Source organism: Nilaparvata lugens, chromosome 2 (genome assembly GCF_014356525.2).
Source record: "Nilaparvata lugens isolate BPH chromosome 2, ASM1435652v1, whole genome shotgun sequence".
Classification (NCBI taxonomy): Eukaryota; Metazoa; Arthropoda; class Insecta; order Hemiptera; family Delphacidae; genus Nilaparvata; species Nilaparvata lugens.
In genome coordinates this window covers 21,962,494-21,982,041 of record NC_052505.1, presented here as the reverse complement: position 1 = coordinate 21,982,041, position 19,548 = coordinate 21,962,494, and the positions used below count along the sequence as shown (strand labels likewise).

General features: G+C 33.9%; 2 protein-coding genes across 11 annotated transcripts in view; one reads left to right on the top strand and one right to left on the bottom strand.

Annotated features, from left to right (window-relative positions):
• Nucleotides 1-78: 78 nt before the first annotated feature.
• On the top strand, nucleotides 79-11,234 carry LOC111057860 (phosphatidylinositol glycan anchor biosynthesis class U protein). The gene is made up of 7 exons (XM_039420795.1): nucleotides 79-533; nucleotides 2,214-2,413; nucleotides 3,109-3,313; nucleotides 5,109-5,337; nucleotides 6,608-6,879; nucleotides 8,796-8,938; nucleotides 10,419-11,234. The coding sequence occupies exons 1-7, from the start codon at nucleotides 404-406 to the stop codon at nucleotides 10,542-10,544; spliced, it is 1,305 nt and encodes a 434-aa protein (XP_039276729.1). The 5' UTR covers nucleotides 79-403; the 3' UTR covers nucleotides 10,545-11,234.
• A 1,347-nt stretch (nucleotides 11,235-12,581) lies between these two features.
• Nucleotides 12,582-19,548, bottom strand: part of LOC111057850 (FK506-binding protein 5) — a 31,847-nt gene continuing 24,880 nt past the window's right edge. For all 10 annotated transcript variants that reach the window (XM_022345321.2, XM_039420789.1, XM_039420786.1 and 7 more), the window contains 3 exons: nucleotides 16,921-18,600; nucleotides 15,767-15,831; nucleotides 12,582-14,348 (listed from right to left, as the gene is read on the bottom strand). In XM_022345321.2, the coding sequence (XP_022201013.2) occupies nucleotides 13,857-14,348; nucleotides 15,767-15,831; nucleotides 16,921-18,600 (2,237 nt within the window). In that variant the 3' untranslated portion in view covers nucleotides 12,582-13,856. The remainder of the gene's footprint in view (nucleotides 14,349-15,766; nucleotides 15,832-16,920; nucleotides 18,601-19,548) is intronic.

The following is a 19,548-nucleotide window of genomic DNA, read 5'->3' as shown; positions in this document are numbered from 1 at the left end:
AAGCCAAATTTACTCTGTGGATAATCGATATGATATATCGATACAGCTACAGTTGATGTTTGAAGTCGATCGTCGATCTTCGTTATTGAACACGATTACACGAACTTTCATTCATACTTGATACTAAACTAATCAGAGATCAGAGTAATTATTGTAATTTATTATGGAAATTTTTTTATTGTTACGAGATCTTTTCATAATTTTCATATCTACATGAAATATATATTGAGTAAACGGTTATCGATCCATAAATTCAATGTTCAGCTTCTGTTGTTATAAAATTTCATCTTTTCTCTAAACGCCGGATAACTTAACCTATTTCAGGTTAAACTGTCTTGTTTATTCTCTTGATTCCAATGAATTTGGCAATAATTAATGAATAATAATCACTGACAATATCAAAATGGAGTTATTAGTGCTTCTCGAATATTTTATTGCCACGGCTATAAGATTTTGGCTGAGCAAATCTGATTATAACAAGCTTCTAGCTGATAGGGTTGAAATATCAACACCACTAAATTCATGGAAAAGAGGTAAGATTTTTGTAATTTTTTTAATTCTTTATTTTTACCTTGTTCCTCTTTTATGCAGTGATCACATTAATTTTTTGCTAGAGGGACCTTATGTCCATATAAGATCTAGGCTTGTGTGTGGATAACAAGGTTGATGTTTATGAGAAATGAATTAATAAATAAAAGGAATCCTTTCAATGAACATGCGGTTTCCTCGATGTTTTCAAATCACCGGGCAGCAATTATTTAACTGATGAACCATAAATTTATAGATGGCTCAAGTGTGCACTCTTTGGATAACAGCATAGTAAAGGCAGGCTCACACAGATCGTCATCGGAAGGACGGCACGGATCGGACGATTTGATTTGATATATTGTTTTTAATTGGAGTGCTCATTCCTATCCGCATCGTAGCCTATAGGTATGCGCACTCCAATTGAAAACAATGCATCAAATCTAATCCTCCGATGCGTTCCGTCCATCCGATGACGATATGTGTGCGCCTAGGCTACCTTAAAGAGGTCAAAATAGAGGTAGCTATAATTTATTTCCTGCTTTTACATCCATGACCAGTTCACTGGGTAGGAATCCTTTCTCTTGGTGGTTCTGCAGCTTAGTATGTCAATTTCAAGTCTCCTCCTTGTGATATGTGCATGAAGATCAGTTCTCAGCATATGACTGTCCTCGGTGTTCTTGACATACAGAAAACTGGAAAGTATTAGTATTATTGCGGATGATACCCACATAAGCTTTCCGCTTTTACGTGGGTGATAAAAAGTACGTTGGTGAATTGATGAGATGATCAAACATCGGAGGGATTCAAACCCACGAACCGGAGCTAACAGACCAAAAGGTTGTAACGCTCCTTATCACTATAACAATCATTATACTGGTTGAAGGCCGAAAGGATGCCAAACTCAACAAAGATTGGTGCTCACAATGTGAGGTGATCACTCGAAGTGCTTCCTTCTGGAGCATCAGTACACTCGCAGCTCGCCGCATGCCTTCACAGCTGAGCAGGAGTCCATTCAGAAGATATGAATGAAAAAGTAGACTAACAATGCCAGCCTGGTACAAACTCCATCGATGTGGCCATGTTAACTTTGAATCAATATCAAATTCCAGGAGTTTTACTGGTAATTTATGAGCTGAGTCCACAGACTAGGTACTGAGTCTTCCCCTCATTCAAGCAGCGCTTATTTCTCTCAAACCACAACTTATCGTTATCAAAAACCTGCTGAGCTCGCAAACCAGCCTGTTCAACCGTCTGCCCTCTGGAGAAGATTGTTGATTGTCATCCGCAAACATCAGCACCGGTCGAAGGAGCCAAGGATCATGACCAGGAAAAGTCACCTCTTAGCTAGAATTAAAGACTTTGATAGAGGTATACTAGATATATTTGTGTTACATTGAGGTAACGCTATTTCCACTGTCCTTCTCACTATGCGGTCACCCCAAGGGTAAACCTACATTGGAGCCGATTTCATCCGTTCTTCCGTATCCTTTAATCCTTTTTCCTTGTCGTTATCTGCGATCGCATAACATTTCCAATAGCATAATATTTTAGTACTTTTAATATTTCACTTGAAATAATCATAATTACTCAATAATCATATTGAATTATTTTATCAAGAACTCAATTGTGACTTGAGCTAGTCAGGTCATTTCTATTCAATTAATCGATTTATTTTGTTGTTTCAGTTACCGAAGGAGCTGCTTTGTATAATGTTGGAACAAGTCCTTATTTAGGGGATATGTTCCATGATAATCCTCTCTGGTTGATAGCTTTCAACTGGATGCTTCGAAATGTTCCTCAATACATCACATACATATTCATCTTCAGTGACATGATAACTGCTCATCTACTCTTCTTGACGGCTCGAAAGTTTGTTGGAAACCTGGTATGTAAATTTACTGTAATTCTTCATATAACTATTGTTCTTAAAGATATTCTTATACTTATTCTCAAATAGGCTATAATGTTAGTTGACTTTGAAAGTTTTTCTTCCCACACTCTTTTCTGAAGGAAACCTGTACAGTTGTTATTTGAATTAAATGGCACAAAGATGGCACTAGAAGATGTGAAGTTCAAAATAACTAAAAGAAAATGTCCATCTCGCCATAACCAATACCATACAATGCATACTAACAAGTTTCTCACGTAACAATGACTTGAAACCACTCAACTGGAGGTTGCAGATATTCTGTGGAAGTCTATTGTAAATGTTCAGGGCACGCTTATGAAAAGTTTGATTTGTGATGAAAATTGTAATAAAATCGCAGTTTCAAAAAGATCTTGAATCAAAAGCAGTTGTATGATTTCCTACTCTAGAGAAAAGGTTGTTAGATTAAATTGTAATGTTCCAATAAAAATTGAGATTTTTCAAGAAGATAATGGGTGAAATGAATTTTTACACAAATATTCATATCTGAATATTCTCGCATTTCAAACTGATATTTCTCTGTCTATATGTGCATATTTAGTAAAAATAATATTAATTGTACCTGATTCAACAAACACCATTTATAGTGTAGCCAGAGGCTCAAAAGTGTATTTCTAACATTCGAGAATAATGGTTTTTCAAAACACTTTCAGTTGACGAAGCAAATAAATGAGCAGAAAAACTATGCCAAAGTGAGTCGACAGCTGTTGGTGAGTCCAGAAGACGTAAGAATGGCGCCTATATTCGTGGTAACCGCTTACTTATTCAACCCTTACACAGTACTCACATGTGCAGCTCATGCCACAACAGTTTTCGCTAATCTATTTTTGGCCATCATGTTGTATGCAACTGTCAAAGGTTTGTAAAACAGCTCTAAGTTACACACTTTTTGTAATAGTGATATTTTGAATGTGCGGTGGTTAACCGTTTTGAATTTGAATGAAACATTAAAAAATATGAAAGTTCATTATGAAAAGCCTCTACACACTTTTTGTATAGTACAAGTTGCGCCAGAGAAACTTACTTACTTGAAAGGTAAATAAAAACTAAAGTACTTTAGTTATTGTTTTAATCTTTTTTTCGTATGAGAAAACAATTTCCCAATTTTTTTTCATGCAGTCTTGAAAATTACATCAGATAAATGGCGACCCCCATTGCGCATACACTGATGAACTCGATTTTTGAAATTTGTATTCACTGTTTGCAGTATATCAATCGGTATGTTGGCAATGGCGTCGCGAATGTTGTTCTTGAGGTGTGCTATGGTCCGTGGTCGATCGACATAAACCACTGATTTCAAATAAACCTATAAAAATCGCATTGAGGAAACGCATGTGGAAATGTACCACACTGAAAAAAAATTACTGCGTCTTCAGGCAGGCTGTCAATCAGCATATCACATGCATTTTGAAAGGCAACAAAACCGCGTTCAGTCAATTCTTGAACAACAGCCAATTGATAGGGATAAAATTGAAGGTCTTCAGGGAAAATTCGTCGAACAGTGGAGTCAGAAATTGCCATAGCAGCTGCGTGTTTGCAAGCCGAACGCCGGGGAGAACGTACAACTGACTGCCTCACTCTTTCGATATTTTCTAGAGTTCTGACGGTTCGTTGAAGTCCATTTCTGGGTTTAGCGACACTTCCACACTCCCGGAATGAGTTAACCTACGACATAATCTAATTACGGCCAGGAACGAGTCTGCGAGGAGGAATTTCAAATCGAATGCGGAAGGCACGTTGCTTAGCAACAAAAAGTGATCGACCATTAGAAAAGTCGCTCTCAACTGCGAAGACCAGCTGCTCTCTAGACCAGAGCATGATGGCTACCTCCTTGAGGGAGGATAAACTTGGGAACTTTCCCCTCCAGATATGTCCCCTCCTGCCCCTCTACACGACCAATTTACCGTGCGGGAATTTTTTCAAATAAGTAAGTTTCTCTGGTGCACCTTGTAGTAATCTTCTGAATGAGAAGTGGATGACCGTTTTGAATTTGAATGAAACATTAAATACCATGAAAGTTTGTGGTTATCTCAATAAGTTCATGATGAAGATCCTGTTAGTTCAATAAATATGTATATGGTTGTGTCCAATGTTAATAGTGTGAATCAGAACCTATGTGGAGATCCCGAAAAATAAAGTATGATTCCAAAAAAAGTTTGCATCCTTGGCTGTAATTTCTACATAGAAATTATTCATAAAAGTAACAGCGATACATATACAGAAACTAATCTTGTTTTACCTTCATCTAGTTATTTTTCAAAAGTCCATCCTAGAGATTTCTCATCAGTTGTCAATTACTTTCAAAATTCAAAATAATTGAACTAAGTAACAGGTATGCAACTCTGGCGAAGGTCTTAATTTGCCGTGTGGTTGAATTTGAAAAACGAGATCATTGACATCTTAGATGGCGATGTAACGATGCTAGCGATGTAAGGATGGTAGCGATGTTATGCTACCACGATATTACGTGGTTTAGAGGCAATTTATGAAATGGTGTGGTTGAATTTGTAAAACAAGATCAGTAACATCCTAGAAGAAATTAATAGATTTTTCAAACTTTCCCTACACAGATCATCATATAAATAACTTGAAATTCCATTTATCAAAAAGAATCCGAATTCAGTTGCTAATATTATATATATATTGTTTTCAGGTCACATCCTGATATGCTGTTTGGCTTTAGCGCTGTCTGCCCAACAAGCAATGTATACTGTGATATTAATCGTTCCCATTTGTATGTACTTGGCTCAAGGCAAAACTAATAAGACACTTTTTATGGCAATGATAGCTACTATTTTCTCCACAATTCTATGTGGTCTCATCTACTTGTCATACCGCATAGTTGGCTCATGGGATTTCATCTATGCAACTTACGGCTTCATGTGAGTATTAATAATTATCGTTATTATAAGAACTTGGTTAAAATTCATGAATTGAAGAAAAACGATTTATTACCGTAATTATTTTAATCAATAAATTAACGATTCAATTGTTGGTTCTAGTTCCAGTAGCCGATTTTAGTACAATATGTGCTACTGCAGAATAGATCCAGTCTTTCTAAGGTATGGGTTTTTGCGGATGATGCCCACAGGAGCTTTTTTAGCTTGTGCGTGGGTAATGGAAAGTGCGAGGGTGATTTGATGAAACGTACATACCTACTGACGTGATTCGAACCCATGACCATGTAGTGCTAGCAAACTAAAAGGTGTAACGCCTTAGTCGTCTCGGCTAATCTGGATCTTCAATCTTCAATTATTACTCTTCTCAAAATTATAGCATGCATATCAGCAACTTGAGTGATCCAATTCAGTCCCTCTATACCTGATTGTTAATTATGACTTGCTTCAAATTTATTTTTATAATATTGAAAACAATACAATAGATGAATGCAATGTATGATTATGTATAATAGATAAGTATTAAAATACAAACTAAGATTCGAATCAACACATAAATTATTGAACGAAAAATTTTTTTTTGAAAAGATATGTAGTTTTGAATTACTACAAGTTCAATTCACCAATTTTGCTCAATCCTCTATTACTTTCAATGTTGACTTTGAGATCCTGTTTATGAGGAAATTTTCCGGAAACAATTAATTTATGGCATATATAATCGAATTGTCTCCTACACACATTCAGATCTGTTCGTGGCACAGGAAAAATTTCAGGCGAACGAAAACTGCGCCTCTTAAAGGTGGGTTTTCGTTTGTACGTATCCGTGTTCGGCTGCGCATGCGATTAGTCAAAATAGCAACTTACACAAACAATAAATCATATCTATTTATATTGTATTCTCTCAGTTGATATTGTACGTCGTTCCATTTAATATAACTGTAATTTTAATACTGAATACTATGTCAACATGATATGATACAAATAGATTCAATTTATTTAGTTGTTCTGAAAGTAAAAAGTAAGTACTCACAATGAAAATTCTCATTTTTGATTATGTACATATGGTATGAATAAATCAATCAATTTATTGTTTTGGATAGTTGCTATCTTGACTTAACGCATACGCAGCCGAACGCGGATCCGCACAAACGAAATCCCACCTTAATTCTCACTAATTCTCAGTACTTTGAACTCACTTCACTGATTAATAATTAATTGTCGATTGATGAATACTTATTGGATTGTTGTTTGACAGCTTGACAGTGCCCGATCTGCGACCGAACATAGGCCTGTTCTGGTACTTCTTCACGGAGATGTTCGAGCACTTCCGCGTGCTGTTCCTGTGCGCATTCCAGATGAACGCAGCCGTGCTATACCTGGGTCCGCTTGCCTTCCGTCTGCACGCAGAGCCCATGCTGTTGGCCACCAGTCTCATCACGCTCATCGCCATATTCAAGTCGTATCCGGCGCTAGGCGATGTCGGCTTCTACCTAGCGCTGCTGCCCATGTGGAAGCATCTCTTTCATTGTGAGTAACACTTATTATTCACAACTTTCATGATAATTGAACTTTCATTACTTTTAATACTTGATATCGCTGTTCCTAAAGAACTACAACTCTTTGCCAATTACGTAATTTTCGCTTTGAAGTTTGTATATGACTCTAATTGTAATTAATGATAGAATTTTTGAAATGCTTGTGATGATTATGGAAGTAATTAAAATCATTATTTTTGTTCAAAGTTAACCTTCCATCATTGTAATGTGATTTATTCACCTTCGAACGGGCATGTCCTATGTGCTGAGTGAATTTATAGTAAACATTTGTTTGAAAATTGGACGAAAAAATAAAAAACATTTTATAAATGGGACGAATTTGTGACTTAATATATTAAGTGAATTTATCGTAATAAATTCGATGAAGATGAAGTTTGTAATTTTGACCATAATTAGTATATTATGATGAGAATTATCAATTATTGAGAGTTGAGAGTTGAAAAATCGTGTTCAGCGACCGAAAATACATAAGATAGCGTTCCTGAAATACATAATTTGAATGCATAGACTAGTAGGAGCGATGCGATAGACAGGCCATAACGCGCATTAATCATGGGGGAGGACCGCGCCGCAGCGTAACAGTGCTACTTATCCCCCTCCCACCGCCGCATCTATGATCGTAACCCCCAAATTATAAATATCATTGGATTCAGGAAGAAACGGCCTACAACTTTTATTGGGAGCCTTTTCCTCTAAGTCGGCTAATGACTTCAACATTCGAGAAATAACGAAAAGTCCATAATAAAAAAATACATTTTTCGAGATATTTTATTTTTTTACGGAAAAACTATGCGGTTTATCGCAAAAATGTAGAGGACCACATTGAAAGCCAGTTATGTGTACATAATATTGAGAAAAAATTAAAAGCTGTACTATGAATAGTAACTGCAGGACAGGCGATTTTATAAGCGCGCGTTTTTTACAACTTACCCCCCTCCCCCCCAAGCTTTCGACCACCCTGGGACGTGACGACATCGAGTTTCATATACACTAAAGACCCCCTAACAATAATCCGAAGTCAAATTCTCTGCCTCTCTCATGTATGCTCAATGTAAGCCAGCGCCTGGACTAAAATACAATTTTCGAAAACGTTGCTAGTCAGGGTTAGGCAGAAATTGTGTATGATTTCAAACTACAGTTGAAAACTCAATTTTTAACAGAACTTGAATTTTAGGTTCAAAATAGTTAGATTGGTTCAAGCAAGGTCTATAAAATACAGGTCATGACACAATCCCGTGATGCATTGCAAAATCGCCATTTTATGGGGTCCTAGTTCACCAATTTTCAAATTTATCAGCTGTTATCATCATAGATTGAACAACATGATGTGTTATTTTGTTCAAGAAATATTTTCGGCTTTGAATTGTAAAATAAATTATCCCCACAGAATAATAATATTTAGATTCCAACTAGTAACTGAATTTTTTATTTTTAGAATGGGAACTTCAAACTCTTTTTGAGGTTAGCCTTTTGTCCCAATGCTTTATGAATATCATAACAAGTTACAAGAATAAGAACAATTTTTAATGATAAAAAATGAATTATTGAACCATTTATTATTGAAATTTCATTATTAAAAAATCGAAAACCTGAATTTACATATAATCTGAACCAGAATATTGTTTTTAAAAAGCATAATGCATGATTTTGTTATGAGCAGATTGTAATATTTCAGATGTACCGCCATGAAGACCCCACATAATGACCGCTCCATAAGAAACACGAGTGTCATGACCTGTATAAAATACAGGTTTAAGAGCAGACCATGATCACATTCACAATAAATTAGAATTGTTATTTGAAACTGAATTTGCACAACCATTCTGAACTCATTCTATTCAAGCTATATAACTTCATCGTATTTATTCAAATGCTTGTATTTTGCAGATATGCAACAAGGATTCATTGTGAGCTGTTTCTTTATTATTACATCGGTGCTTGGACCAACTGTTTGGCATTTATGGATCTACAATCGATCGGCGAATGCTAATTTCTACTTCGGCGTCACTCTAGCATTTGCAACAGCTCAAGTGAGTTCTGTTTTCTTATTCAGAGTACAACATCTATTGAAACTTCAGTATTAATATTATTTTTTGGGGATGGAGCAAAAAATAATAGAAGAACCTTATGTTATAGGAGAACCTTCTTGGATAAGAACCTCCTGCCTCAGATTATTTATGATCGAGGAATCGTGTTGTGTTGTCATTCACATCCATCAAAGCTTGATACGCGGCTCTTGCATTTGACAGGCATCATTGTCTGCTATTGACAGCTCACTTTGAGATATAGAGCAAAAAATGGATATACATTTTTCACACTCCATACTTGAACTACTAAAACCTCTGAAAGACAACTGAAAGCTTAATTTGTAGATGAGTCTACGGCGCGCTGCACACTGTTATAAAAAGAGTTTGATGTAAAGCAAAATTCGGGTACAGTAAAACCGATAGAAAAGGTTAACCAAGTACACAACAAGATTCATTGAATTACTAAAATACATTTCAAAAAGATTCAAAACAAAAGTACGTGAGGTATATTGTTCTGCATATGTTTTGGGTTTCTTTTGCATGAAAGTTGTGCATAAACTGAACATCCTAACATAGTATGGACCGACCACACACTTGCCACTATACCATTATACAAAATTCATCCAAAAATAAATTATATTGAAGTAAGTTGATTGAAGTATCAACAATTTTTCATAGTAGGATTGCAGAATAAACGTATTTAGGTTGTGATTTTTTATTCATTCAGGAAGGCAATATATAATTTTACAAAAAAAAACAAGTTTTATTAAACTTGCTTTCACTTTTTGTGTAGTTGAGAAAGTTGATATTGTGGTAATTATTCATATTGAATGAAAAAGACTAAGAAATTGTCAAAAAACCACAGATTTATTGATACTTAAAAAGACCGGTTTCGGTTATTACACCATTGTCAATCTCTGATAAACTGATAACAATGGCAATGATAACACTGAGATTGACAATGGTGTAATAACCGAAACCGGTCTTTCTAAGTATCAATAAATCTGTGTTTTTTTGACAATTTCTTAGTCTTTTTCATTCAATATGAATAATTACCACAATATCAACTTCTCAACTACACAAAAAGTGAAAGCAAGTTTAATAAAACTTGATTTTTTGTAAAATTGTATACTTGCTTTGTTGAAACTCCATGAGAACAAACATGTTGAGATATGAATTAATTGAAAATTACGAACAAAATGAACATAGTACAAAAATTCCTTTGTTCTAACTGGAGTGAACAAAATTCCTATACGATACGTTCATAATCGTACATAGGTATTTCTGTATGTTGTCTATTTAATTAGACTCAACAATTGTATCCAAACCATGTCAATATTTTATTTATAGTAAAATAATGATATAGGCTTTCTAACCAAATCCAACATGATATTGTGGCGCTAACATTTATTGTTAGAAATCACCTGCTCAATGTATCAATGATATTTCATAAATATAATGAATTTCTATTTATATATTTCAGATATTCCTTGTTACCGATCTCCTGTTTGCATACATCAAACGAGAGTATGCTGTGATGCATGGCCTTCCGAGAACAATAGATGGAAAGGAAGCAAAGCTTGTGTTGGAATCGTCAAATTTTGAATAACAATGATATTCCATTGTTAAGTCTCGATTTGTTACTAAAATTCCAATATTGTTGGGACATCAAAGAGAATAGACAGACCCTTAAAAAAAGTCCAGTGACAAAATTCAAGTTTAGTGCATTTGTCATGTAATAACTGGCTACAATACTCTGTATAGAATAAAGCTATTCTCTTGGTGTGCCAAGTATACCTACCTAGTGGGCGACTGAAAAAATATACTGAAAAAAGCGAGTTTATAATCGTGTTTGGTTATTGGTGATTTGCTTCAGCTGGAAATCAGTGCAACGATTCATGTGCGACATGTATTATATTGCTGATCTATCTTGTTTTAAATGTAATTGTTATCGACACGCCGTGGCAAGTCACACGGCGCCAACTCACTATAAATCACTTGAAACACTCACATAATCACTTGAAATAAGTTGTTCTTTCGCATTCATTCGAAGAAATGTAAACGTAGATATACTAGCTGTACAAATAGTGCTGAGGATTTGGACATTATTCCAGAGTACACTCTATGACTCTTACTATATAATAATTATTTCATTAGAATTACGATAAATGTATATAAAACCATTTTGTACTTTTAAATTATTAGTGTAAAGTCTAGTTGTAATGCTTGTCTTTTCTGTTAATCTTATTGTAATTTTTGTAATAAGCAATACTTGGTAATAAAATTTCCTTGAGAACTGCTCAGAGGATAGTTTTTATTATGCTTCCAAAATAAGAAAAACTGCCAATTGTTCAATTTAATAAAAACCCGTTTAAAGCATTGCAGTAGAACTTGGTAGTTATTTTAGATAGCTATTATAGTCTCATATAGAAATATCGTGCAACAAACCAATACTAATCAGTGTGATGAGTATTGAGACATTTGCAGGTTTACAACAGCAACTAACATGCATATACAAATGCATTGTTATACACATAAACAATCATATAGATGGAAATTTCCATCAATCTATATAATACAAGACAAATTTGGTATTTTCAGACCAGAATTCGGCTATAGATGGTTCAGTCACGAGAAATAGCTTGGTCCACATAAGGCCGCTGCAATATCAATATTTTTCTCGTGACAACCATCTATATGGTGTGTGATTACCTTAACTTTTGGACAAGATTAACATTTTATCAAAATTTTTGTAGAGAAATAGTACAGGCTCAGCCTAGTTTTTCCTCCTCCAATGTCATAATTGTATTATAATAGTGTTTTAAACAATAAATGAATATCACAATTGCATTCTCATTTTGTTTGCAAGAGATCATGCTATGTGAAGGAGACTACTGTGAAGAACTTAATAGAGCTGGAACCGCACACGACAGTAAAAATATAATTCTCACGAGTTCGAATTGGACTATTCCCACTCAGGGTGAGTATTGTTTTTTGTTTTTGAAGGGACGGATTCAAGGATCCAAAGGTTCAAAGAACCCCACACGTCAACCGAAGCTTATTGTGATCCCAAGTAGTGTGTTAGTTAGGCAAACCAATACCTATGTCCTTTACAAAAACCAGGAGTTTTCACTATACTAACATCACATTCATCACCTGGTTGTTTGTCGCAATCCAGTGTGATAATTATGCTTGGCAGTCTCTTTAGACTGATTAGTCCTCGTGACCTACGTGAGTTCCACTCCTGGCCTTCTTTGAAGGTCTTTCCGCTGAGGAAGGAGTGTTCAAGTTGCCTCTAGGGCGCCTGGCCACCCTTGACCCACATTTGTGCCTGGAGTTTCACCAATCTCTGGTCTCTTGGGTTTTTATTTTTGCCCCTCCGAAACTCTGCAGGGTGAGTAAGAATAATAAAACCATTAGAACTTTGAGAATGATATTTTTACTGTCACTGTTGTGCACAAACCCAGGTTAAATTGAAATTTTTTTGTTCCTCACCACACCCAAATAGTGTTGTTATTTCTTTTCATGTTGGCTCTTGTTCTGGCAACCAAATTAAAACTATTTTTTAACTATATTAAAACTAATTTCAACTAAATTAATCAAATTCCAACCAAGTAATACAGGGAAGGGAGATTCAAGAAGTCGATTACTTTTCAATAACTACGTTTTAATTACAACCAATAAATATTTCAAAAGATAAATAATTAGTCAAAATCTACTCAGTAATCATAATGTAAGTTACAGTACATTAGAAGATGAGTATTAAATTAATTTCACCAGTAAAAGTTTCTCTTTTTCGTTTTGGCTTCAAGAATAATTGATTTTGGCACAATGGTTGATAGCTTTTTGTTTCTTTCACAGTACATTGATATGAAATGCAATATTCATCTTTTAAAAATGGATTAGTAGAAAAAACTTATTTTAAATAGTATAGGACTAGTGAAGTCCATGACTCAGTAAATTTCCATGACTCAGGCTCTCCATATGATAAAACTATCGAGTTAAACTTTTCATGAAATAATATTGAGAAGTAGATTTTCATATTTGAAAAATGTACATATACATAATATATATTGGAATTAATCAAAATCCAAACTAATTTTATAATGAGTTATAGAAGTTTGGTATAAAAGATTTGGCACGTTTTATAAGAGCTTTGGACAGTGTTAATAAACAGCAACAATCATTCACCATAAACAATCTTTTAGCAATTTTTTGCGAATTGATAATGAACAGTTTTCAAGATCATAGTAGCCCAAGTTAGCCTTTTCACTTAAATTTAAAAGATTCCAACAAACAATATAAATATCTATATTAATAGAGGAATAATATTTTCAACAATTTTTCATAACATAATATTTTCTAACAAACATCAAATAATAAAGTTAATAAAAGTGTTTTCTTTTTCTCACACAACATGAATGCACAATTTTGGACAATAAATTTCAGTAGTTTGTATGAAGAAAATTGGGTTGCAATTTTAAAGATTTTATTTCAATCGATTTTAGATTTTATTTTCAATTGCGATGATGGTCTAGTTGAAACGGCAAGTCAAGTTTGATAACTCTTGTCACATCTCCGACTCTAAATATGTCAATATACTATCAATAGTTAGGCTTTATTCCAATTGCATTCAACCTCATTATTCTTATTGTAATGTAATAATAATTTCTTGCGACTGACTAGAAAACAATACATACATATTCACGTACTGTCTCTGTTGATAGAAAGATCCTTCGTAAAGTTGAAATATCTCTAGATTAAAGAAACTGAAGATCTTTGAATGACTAGACTAGGATATTAAAATGAAATAATAATCTTGGCTTTGAAAAACTTCCTATCCTAATTCTTGCAAGACACATTCATTTTCAATCTTAATATGATAAGAGTTTACAACTCAAGCAAGTAAGAATTAATCATCTCAATACTTCCTGCTTGCAGTTTTTAAACTTTTCTGTCCTCGATCCTCTTTCTCCTCCTTCTCTTCTTCCAATTCCTCCTCTTCGTCTTCTTCTTCTTCTTCCTCCTCCTCCTCTTCCTCCTCCTCATCATCTTCAAATTTCACATGAGCAGTGGGTTTTTGAACTTTTGAATCCTCTTGGAAAGCAGTATGCACCACACCATCATCATTGTCTTCTTCTAGTTCTTCCTCCTCTTCTTCTTCCTCCTCCTCTTCATCTTCCTCTTCCCTAGACATTATTTTTGGCTCGTGCTTTATTCCAGCAGCATCTTCAGCCTCTTCTTCTTCCTCTTCTTCTTCTTCTTCCTCCTCCTCCTCCTCCTCCTCTTCTGCTTCTTCCTCATCTTCCTTGTTTTCTACCTTGTTTATGATTGATTCTCTGGCGTTTGGAGCATCTTCCTCGTACTCTTCTCCTTCTTCTTCCTCATCCCCCTCTTCGTCGTAGTCATGCGCCTAAACGACAAAATAATGTTTCAATGGAATGTATTACATTGAAGTTTATTATTTATAGCAAATAGTGAAAACAATCAAACAGTATACATAATTTTACAAAGTGTATAAACATGAAAAAATCATAATTTACCATGAATACAGTAGAAAAACCAATACAAATACAATACTGTAAATAAATATTCTTTCAGCACTGCCAACATAAATTTTCAATATTTTTGGCGATTGTGAAGGAAGATTTTTGTTTGGATATGTATTTTGAAATTAATTAATCTGATAAATTCAAAATTGTAGTAGATACATTTTTTTGGATTCAAAATAGTGTGCGAATTAAGTTATCATTTTTACATAATCTCTAGACTGTGTATTCCAAATTAAGGTTTAGAGCAGTTTTGGGCGAATGCCTGTTGTTTTTACCTGGATTGTATTTGTATAAAAATAAATTAACATAAGAGAGTCTTGTGTAAGTCTCAGAATGACACCAGGATAGAACATACAACTAAACTTTAATTATAATGTTCATTTTTAAAACCAAAACATACTACTGAATTTGTGATCATAACTTATTTGAAGGCTACAAAAAAAAACAAGTGAATTCAGAAATATGAGTCAGTTAATGTTTTATTGAGAAGTTACATCAAGAAAATGGTTGAAGAGCAGAAAAACCTTCAAAACCGTTGAAAATTGGAACTGGAGTGAATTGATAACCGATATTAACCTTGTTGGATACAGAATATCAATATATATAATATTTATTTTGATTGGAGCACAATAATCACATCATTCAAAGGATAATAGCCTTTCACACGTATATAAGCCATGCCCACACAATATAAGATAATGTTAGTTACAGCCTGTATAAAATATTGTATGAATGAAGAAAGTATTTTTTGAAAAATAGAATATTTCTAATTTAATGAGTTGGAATTGATGTTTACATCTATAGTGCGCTGTAGATTCATCAAATAATAACAAAATATTATTGGTATTATTCTCAAGGCTATTAAAGAGAAATTAATTGCATTGTAGGCCTACTGGTGTTCCGTTGAAGTGTGGGAAATGGATGAGTCTTTTAGGAGTGGAAGTGGATTTTTACCACACTATAATATTGGTTATTGTTATAGTTTAATATTTTGTATGATAAGTATATGAGAGGAACTGATTGTTTACAATTTAGTAAACATTGTTATGGACTAAAAATCTGTTGTTATTTTCTACTACGATATTGTAGAATTTTACTTTTGAAGATTCAATAAACTACAATATCATAGCAACAAGAAAAGATGAGTGATTTTCGAACAAGGTTTTTATATTCCTGTCTGAAATAATGTTTTCCAACAGCTTGTACTATAGACTGAACAGAAATAAATTTAAAATTTATGTAACGAAGAAGTGTATCTCATTAATAAGTAGCAACTTACATTGTCGATTTTCGTTTTGGCGGCGATATTTGATTCTTCAAGCCTGTTGACTTCATCCAATAAATCTGTGGGAATGAAAATACACATTTTACATTAAAAAATCAAATCAATTTTATTGTTCACATTATTTGTAACCTAAAAATCATCAGTAAAAGAACTTTTCGTAAACTACAAAATTCATTCAACAACTATGCAATAGAGACTTTCACGTATAGCCTTAAACGATGTGTTCTATCGAATTTTGTTGAAATAATTGAAAGAGCTTGTTTCATCAAAACTGCTGTAATATAAAAACAGCTACTGTTGTAGGTGTTATGCCTGGTGTGAAACACCTTGCATGTAAAACCTGTAACCCAGTGTACCTAGAATAGATTATGTATTATAGGTACTTTGCTGTAACCGATGTAACACCAGGCATATTAATAAATTATTTATTACGATACAATAGGGGACGGATGTGAATATTTAATACACATATAATCTTCCCTATTTCAACAGTTGTAATTATTACATTATTAGTGAACATAGATGCCAATAATGATATAGCACGTCATGCTAAGCAACAACTGTAGAACTGTAGTGAGGCTACAGTAAGAACGTTGACAGATAAAATAATTGAAGACTGAGAAAATCAGAAATCACACATGAATGGTTTCATAAGCACACGCACCTCTCAACACAAGAAGCGTACTGTTAATACAAACACAGATCGCTTCATATAACGACCGTACTATAGTTATGAGTAAATAAAACGTAACACGTCAAAAAAATAAATAGATTTTAAAATAAAAATAGCAATTCAACAGAAAATAAAATGAGGGAGAAAATAGGAAAAGAGTTTACTGCAAAGTTTGACGGTAAGTTGAAAGCTTAAAACAAAATAGAAGTAATACATCTAAAAAAATAAATATATTTATAAATTAAAATATCAATTAAAAGAATAAAAAAAATAAAATGAAGAAGAAAATCCTGAAATAGGTTACTGCAATGTTTGACGGTAAGTTGACACCTTCAAACATAATAAAAAGATTCAATTGATGAAAAAATATAAGGTGGAAAAAAGCTACTGAAAAATGAGAGTATAATTAAGAATGTGTTAGTTATTATTAGTAAGCGAATCAGTTCACCACACATAATTGAGTTCAATTACTAACTTCTAACTTCATCTGTTTCGCCATTTCTAGTAGTATCAATCTTGTCAACATCAGGAGATATTTCATTACTATCTTCCAGTTGTGCATCTGAAGATATTTCACGATCCTCTTCTAATTTTCCATCTGAATATTCTGCGTCATTCACTTCGAACTGTTTATCCACAGATTCTTCGCCATTCTCTTCTAGCTGCAGGTCACTGTGCAAAAGCGGAGTGAAAGTTTTTGTATCAGCTTGGCTGCCATACGAAGAACTTGTGATGATACTGTCCTTGATGTTATCATTTGAGATCGGTTCCAGCTCAAATTCTCTGTCTTGAACGATTGACGTTTTTTCGAATTCTTCATCAAGAGATTGTTCCTCTTCCTCGTCTGCATCGATTACACCTGAATATTCAATCTCAGGACTCTTTTCCTTCTCAAATGACTCATTCTCATTATTTGAGTTGTATTCATCGAGAGAGAATGATACTGATTTCGGTAAAATGTCATTTTCTTTGGAGCTATCTAACTCTAGACTTTCATGCTTCTCCAAAACATCTTCAACAGCGTCATCAACAATAATTTCTTTTGGGATGTCTTCAGCATCCAAGTTTCTCATCTCTTCATTTTCATCTTTTTCTATGGAGCTATCTAACTCTAGCCTATCATTTTTCCCCAAAACATCTTCAACAGCGTCATCATCAATAATTTCTTTTGGGATGTCTTCAGCATCCAAGTTTCTCATCTCTTCATTTTCATCTTTTTCTATGGAGCTATCTAACTCTAGCCCATCATTTTTCCCCAAAACATCTTCAACGGCTACATCATCAATAATTTCTTTCGGGGTGTCTTCAGCATCCAAGACTCTCATCTCTTCATTTTCATCAGTAAGATGGCTTGATTCCAGTTGCTGGATTTCATGTTTGATCTGATCGAAATCAAACTTTTCATCTTTAACATCTTTAGGAGAATCTTCATTAGTACTCTCCGTTATTTCTTCAGGTAATCCACCTAGATCGCCAGTTGTAGCGTCCTCATCATAGCCTGATATTGAAGTGGGTTCATCAAGAAGCGGAAGACTTGTTTGAATGGAGTTTACTTCAGACGAAGCAGTTTCAATATTTTCACATTCTGTAGCAGTGATATCCTTATCACCAAACGATCCAAAATCAATTTCATCCAAAGCTTCTCTTTTCTCTCTAATCTTTGTAGATTCATTGTTTCCATTTCCATAATCAATTAAAGATTCAAAAGTTTCACTATTTTCTATTTTTGGTTCGTCAACCTTTTCAACTTCAATCGATTCTGAAGAAATTTGAGCACTACTATCAATCTCATCATGATGGATTTGAGATCTATCAAACTCATCTTCAACTTCCTTCACAACAATGTTCTCAATCTTCCCATCAATTGCTATTTCATTGGCATCTACATCTTCTTCCGCAACTAGATCTCTAATTTCTCTTTCTTCAATATTCTTTGAATCACTTTCCAAATTTGTATCTTCCCCTTTATTTGTTGTCAAATTCTTCTCGATCTTCGCTTCAGATTCACCATACTCTTCTTCGCTCAATTCGATATTTGAATTACTTTCTTCAACTACATTTTCATCAACAATGCTAGACTTCCTTTCTGGTAGTTGAGACAGAATGTCTTCCAATTTCTTCGCCTCCAATTTTATTATTTCTTGTACTTGATCACCTGAATGGAGAGTAGAACAGTTACAACAATAAAAATTATTAAACAATGAATAATAAAAATTAAAAGATTGATAAAGAGTAGAGTTTCTAAACATAATGATGAAATGTTGGGTTTCAAAATATAAGAGGCATACGAGAACAAAAGAGTGAGAAAATATAAAATTGTATTATTTAGAATAAATTATTCTAAGAGCAAAGTTGCAACGATATAAAAAATGCGATATTTTAGGATAAACAGCTCATTGTCAGTTAAATTATGATACTTAAGAAGGCCAAAATAATCTAACAATTATTTAAAATCAGTTCTGAAATGCTGCATTTCCTAAATAATTTAATATCAGCTCTGAAATGCTAAATTTCCTGAATAATTCAGACAATCCATTTCAATTCAAATTGACAAAATTCCTATGTAATGGCAAAAAATATTCAATTTCATAGCAAGAGAAATGCCTAGATATAAAGACGCTTGTTTGAAATGTTTATCTATTTTCACTATGTTATATAATATGAATTACGGGATACTAGAAGGACTTTGAGATTCATATTGATAGAGTTCGTTTCAGAAATTGGAATATCATGATTTTTATTTACTGCGGATGATGCCCACATGAGCTTTTTGCTTGTGCGTGGGTAATGTGAAGTGAGAGGGTTATTTATGAGATGATCAAACGTCCATGCCTATTCGATGGGATTCGGCGGAATTCGAACCCGCGACCAGGTAGCAATAGCAGACTGAAGGGTGCAACGCCTTAGTCAACTCGGCTATCTGGCCGGCAATTTCCTGGATCGTGGGGATTTTTTATGACTATCAGTGAATATTTTCAACATTATTCCACATTTTACATTGCAACCAAAACGTATTATAATATCTTGTTTTATATCACAAATCAATTATTTCGCTCTAATCAATTGTAATTTTGGTACTTGTCAATACAACATACATAGAAGA